Below are 4,259 nucleotides of genomic sequence, written 5' to 3' on the forward strand. Positions count from 1 at the left end.
GAGAGATTTTGAGAGAGAGAGAGAGAGAGAGAGAGAGAGATGAAGAGAGAGAGAGAGATGAAGAGAGAGAGAAGAGAGAGAAGAGAGAGGCCGAGAGGGCGAGAGCGAGCGAAAAGCGACAGAGGGACATGGGGACATCAAAGTAAAGAGATGTATAGCCGTTGAAGAGATGTCGGGATATGGAGGAGCTATGGAGCTACGGGAGCCATGAAGCCACGAAGATGTTTGGACATGGGTTATAAGGGCATAGGGGAAGAGGGACTTGGGGAGATGCATGCACAACCAGAGGCAAAGGCAGATGATCATACTATTATGCAAACACACGGCCAGAGGGACGGATGGGGACAGACAGAGAGGTTGTCAAGAGAGGCAGAGAGACAGAGGCAGACTGCGAGATGCACAGAGACACACGCAGAGACAGACAGAGACAAACTGCGAGACAAACAGAGACACACGGAGACACGCAAGCACAGATTCGTAGATTGACGGGTGGGGGACGCTGCAGACGCAAAGAGTGGCAGGGAGACAACGCTTCAAGAAGTTCGAAGGGAGCAGGCAAGCAATCATCAGAGAAGCTCATCTTCAATCATATGGGTGTACGGCGCATGTCAGATCCAACCAAGTAGGGGCGAACAATTGATGAGCCAAAGAGGGTTGCAGCTACACCTCGTGCATTTGTGATGATCGAGAACAATCTGTGCAGGCCAATCTGTATGTTACAACGACAGGGACTGAGCGGCTATGCATATGAACAAGGCAATGACTCTTGTCCGTCCTCACAGCCACTGAAAGAGGCGTTACAGGAAGCATCAGGCATGTCGGATGGAAGCATGAGCCAAATAGATGGCGCCACGCGATGCGTTGGTCAAAGAGCCAGCAGAAAGAAGAGAGGATCGGCAGATTTTGAACCCCGATTGTAACTTGAACGTATACACATTGCATCTCTGCATATGCTCATATGGTTGGCGATGGCTCCCCATGTCTGGCTGTCTGCCGCATGACAGAAAGAAATCAATTTTAAGACACAAACCGCGCAGCGGCCACTCTGCAAGTGCCCCCGGGACAAGACACCGTCCTCAGCACGCGAGCAAAAACAGAAAAAAAAAATCAATGCCTGGATGGCAAAGGGTTAAGCAGGCTTTTGATTACGCCTGATGAACGCCCCTGCTGGAGACAATCCGATAGCGCTGCCCTGATGGTACAGCTGTTTGGGCGTGTGTCCCATGCGCCTCTTGGAATTCCTCAGCCGCCTGGGCTGCCTGCATCTGCTCCCATCGCTCCTGCTCCTGCTGACGGGCAGCATGACGTCGAAGAAGTTGGTTCCAGTCGTAGCGGGACAAAAAGCGCGACTCTGCCGCGCTGAGCTGCCGCCGATTATCACGATAGTAATTCTGTGCAGGACAACAATTTGGCCGGCCATGCGTAAGTGGCTGGTCCAGGACAGCGCGCGAGCAGAAATAACGCCGCGCGCTTGACCAAGAGTACGTACGTAGACCTGGAGGCTGGAGGCATCCTGATATGTTGCAAAAAGGCCAAAGGCCTCATCCAGATCAATGGGAGGAATATCCGCCCCTCGAGCCGGCCGGGCCAACAGGGCCCTGTCCCCGCAGCACAAACACATCAAAACCATCAGACAACCATACAGCTTCCAGGGCATCTGCCACGCGACCACAGATCCAAAATATCAACGCTTACCACGAGGGTGTTGAGGCGCGTGTTCGGTCCAACAGGGCTCGTGCCTGATCTGCTCGCGCCTGCAGCGTCGTTCCAGTCATCGCCATCGCGACAGAGGGCTGCTGCTGCTGCTGCTGCTGGTCGCTGACGCCGATGATGATGATTTCAAATATTGGCGGCAAACGTTACCTGGCCAAAAAAATACGGTATTTGTCAGATAAAACTTGCTCTCAAGCAAGTTTATCGCTTGGTTTTGAACCTCGTGACGTTCAGCGACACTTTTCTCTTTTTTGGCTCGTAAGTGTGTGTGTGTGTGTGTGTCGTATCGGCGTGACTGGACCTCTGCTTTGGGGACGCGCGCGCTCGCTTCGAGCGCACCAGAAGGATTGAATCGGCACGGCAGGATGTGCGCCCGGGGGGAGGGAGGGGGCTGTGCGCCGGCTTTTTGTTCGAGAAAGCTGCCATTTGGACTTAATGCTGCAGCGTGAGAGAGGTGTTCGGAAAGGAAAGACTTGACATGTCCAAGGAGGGCCCGAGTCGTGCTGGCTGGCCTGGTGTGAAGCCGCATGCATGCTTGGGATGGTCCACGCACATCTGCCTTGGTCTTCCGTGCCCGAGCCAGCTTTGAGGCAGGATGCATCAACCCTGACTTCGTTGCATCTTTTTTCCCGCTTCCCCTATCTGGCATCCCATGCTTATCCCATGCATGGTGTACTTTTTTTTCTTGGTCTTGCCGTCACAACAGAAAGACCGTCAACATGTCGGACGCCCTCACCTGGCAGATTGTTAAGAAGAACAACCGTTACATCAACCGTAACGGTACCGGCGACCGCCGCTACTTCAGCACTGTGAGTTTTTCTGTTCAAAAGGCGTGAGGAGATGCGCGCGTGTCTTCATCAGCCCAGCCCAGGTCTCTGGTTGAAGTGTATTGACGGAGGCCTCAAGTTTGCATGCGAAGACCTTTTTGACGGCTGGGCTGAACGGACACGCGCGAGGGGATCTCGTGTATTTTTTTGAAGATTGAGTCGTATCGTATCCGATTGGCTGCCGTGACACAATGCTGATCCTGATCCATGCCTCGGTGTACCCTGGCCCATTTCTCTCTCGTTCAATGGTTGCGCGCGACTGCAGGAGGAGACCAACATCACCAAGTTGCACAGCTTCCGTGCCAGCGGTCTCGCCAACTCCAAGGTGAGAAGCAGAGATGGCTCGGAATGGTTTCCCGTTTTCTCCCAGCAGATGAACAATCATATCGGAGAGCTCCTCGCCATTTTGGCGCGCGGGGATCATGGCGTTGTTTGTTTGTTCGGGCGCACACTGACATGGGCATTGGATGGGTTGTTGGACGTCTCTGTATTAGGCTTTTGGTGTTCGCCCCATTGCCGGCGCCAAGGGTGTTGAGATTGTGGCCAAGAACCCCAAGTATGCTTCTCAGCCCAAGAAGAACGTGTACACTGTCAAGCTGACCAAGGGTGCCCGTGCCTCCATGCGCTCCGTCAAGGGCCTGGCTGCCACCAGCTACTACCGCCCCGACCTGTCCAAGGTGCGCGCTTTTGGGGTTCTATCTTTTAATAGTTGCGTGTGTGTTTGAGACTCTGCGTGCGTCTTTTTTTCTCTCTGCTTTTTAATCTCACCCTTATCTATCCTTCTCCCCTCGTTTTTTTTTTTATAGGCTGCCCAGAAGCGCGTGGCCCAGATTGTCCGATCCCAGAAGGCTCAGTAAATTGCCTTGATGGTGAATTGACGTGTCTTCATACCCAATCTTGTCTCCTGTTTCAAGGGTTGTCTGCATATTCATGTTGTGGCTGGCTTTGAGCGGCCGAGCTGGGCTCCTCACCTACCGCAACCGCTACCGCTTCACTCTGAAGAATATGATTCAAGTCGGCTGAGGTCATAGACAGCAAAAGCATAGACAGCAAAAGACAACCAAGAAGCATGGGAGAGAGAGAGCAAGATGCGGAGTCCGACCAACATCTATAATTAGACGATGGCTTTTTGCAGTAATCGCATGGGAAGAGGAGGCAAGCAAGGAGTTTTAGGTGCAAGCAAAGGAAGGCAGGAAGCTGAGTGAAAACAGGGCACAGGAGAGGTGAACGAGCCACGGGGAGGGGCCGGGGGGGGGTGCCCGCCGCACCTGGTTTCTCGCGTTGCCCTTTTCCCAACCAATAAGCCGCACGCTCGCGCTTTTTGAAACAATACACAGAGAGAAGAGAGAGAGACGAAACAAAGGGTAAATATGAGAGAGCGGGAGGTACGAGTCACTGTCAGCAAGAGATACTGGTAATCATAGCTATCGCATCCACATAAAACTGTACACGGATCAGAGAAGACACCAAATTCATGTTCCATCTCAGAGAACATCCATCACCAAGCTCAAACAGCGAGAGAGAGAGTAAGAAAAGGTGTGTGTGTGTCTCTGTCTCTGTCTCTGTCTCTGTCTCTGTCTCTGTCTCTGTCTCTGTCTCTGTCTCTGTCTCTGTCTCTGTCTCTGTCTCTGTCTCTGTCTCTGTCTCTGTCTCTGTCTCTGTCTCTCTCTGTCTGTCTCTCTCTCTCTCTGTCTCTCTCTGTCTCTCTCTCTCTCTGTC

General features: G+C 52.9%; 1 protein-coding gene across 1 annotated transcript in view; it reads left to right on the forward strand.

Moving 5' to 3' along the window:
- Positions 1-1,223: 1,223 nt before the first annotated feature.
- The window catches only part of MONBRDRAFT_34765 (uncharacterized protein), a gene marked incomplete at its 5' end in the record, with an annotated part of 5,230 nt that continues 2,194 nt past the window's right edge, over positions 1,224-4,259 (forward strand). The window contains 8 exons of the mRNA XM_001750854.1: positions 1,224-1,315; positions 2,420-2,522; positions 2,806-2,865; positions 3,035-3,217; positions 3,347-3,393; positions 3,455-3,554; positions 3,878-3,925; positions 3,965-4,256. Of these exons, the coding sequence (XP_001750906.1) occupies positions 1,224-1,315; positions 2,420-2,522; positions 2,806-2,865; positions 3,035-3,217; positions 3,347-3,393; positions 3,455-3,554; positions 3,878-3,925; positions 3,965-4,256 (925 nt within the window). The remainder of the gene's footprint in view (positions 1,316-2,419; positions 2,523-2,805; positions 2,866-3,034; positions 3,218-3,346; positions 3,394-3,454; positions 3,555-3,877; positions 3,926-3,964; positions 4,257-4,259) is intronic.

Source organism: Monosiga brevicollis, genomic scaffold, assembly GCF_000002865.3.
Source record: "Monosiga brevicollis MX1 MONBRscaffold_50 genomic scaffold, whole genome shotgun sequence".
Lineage (NCBI taxonomy): Eukaryota > Choanoflagellata > Craspedida > Salpingoecidae > Monosiga > Monosiga brevicollis.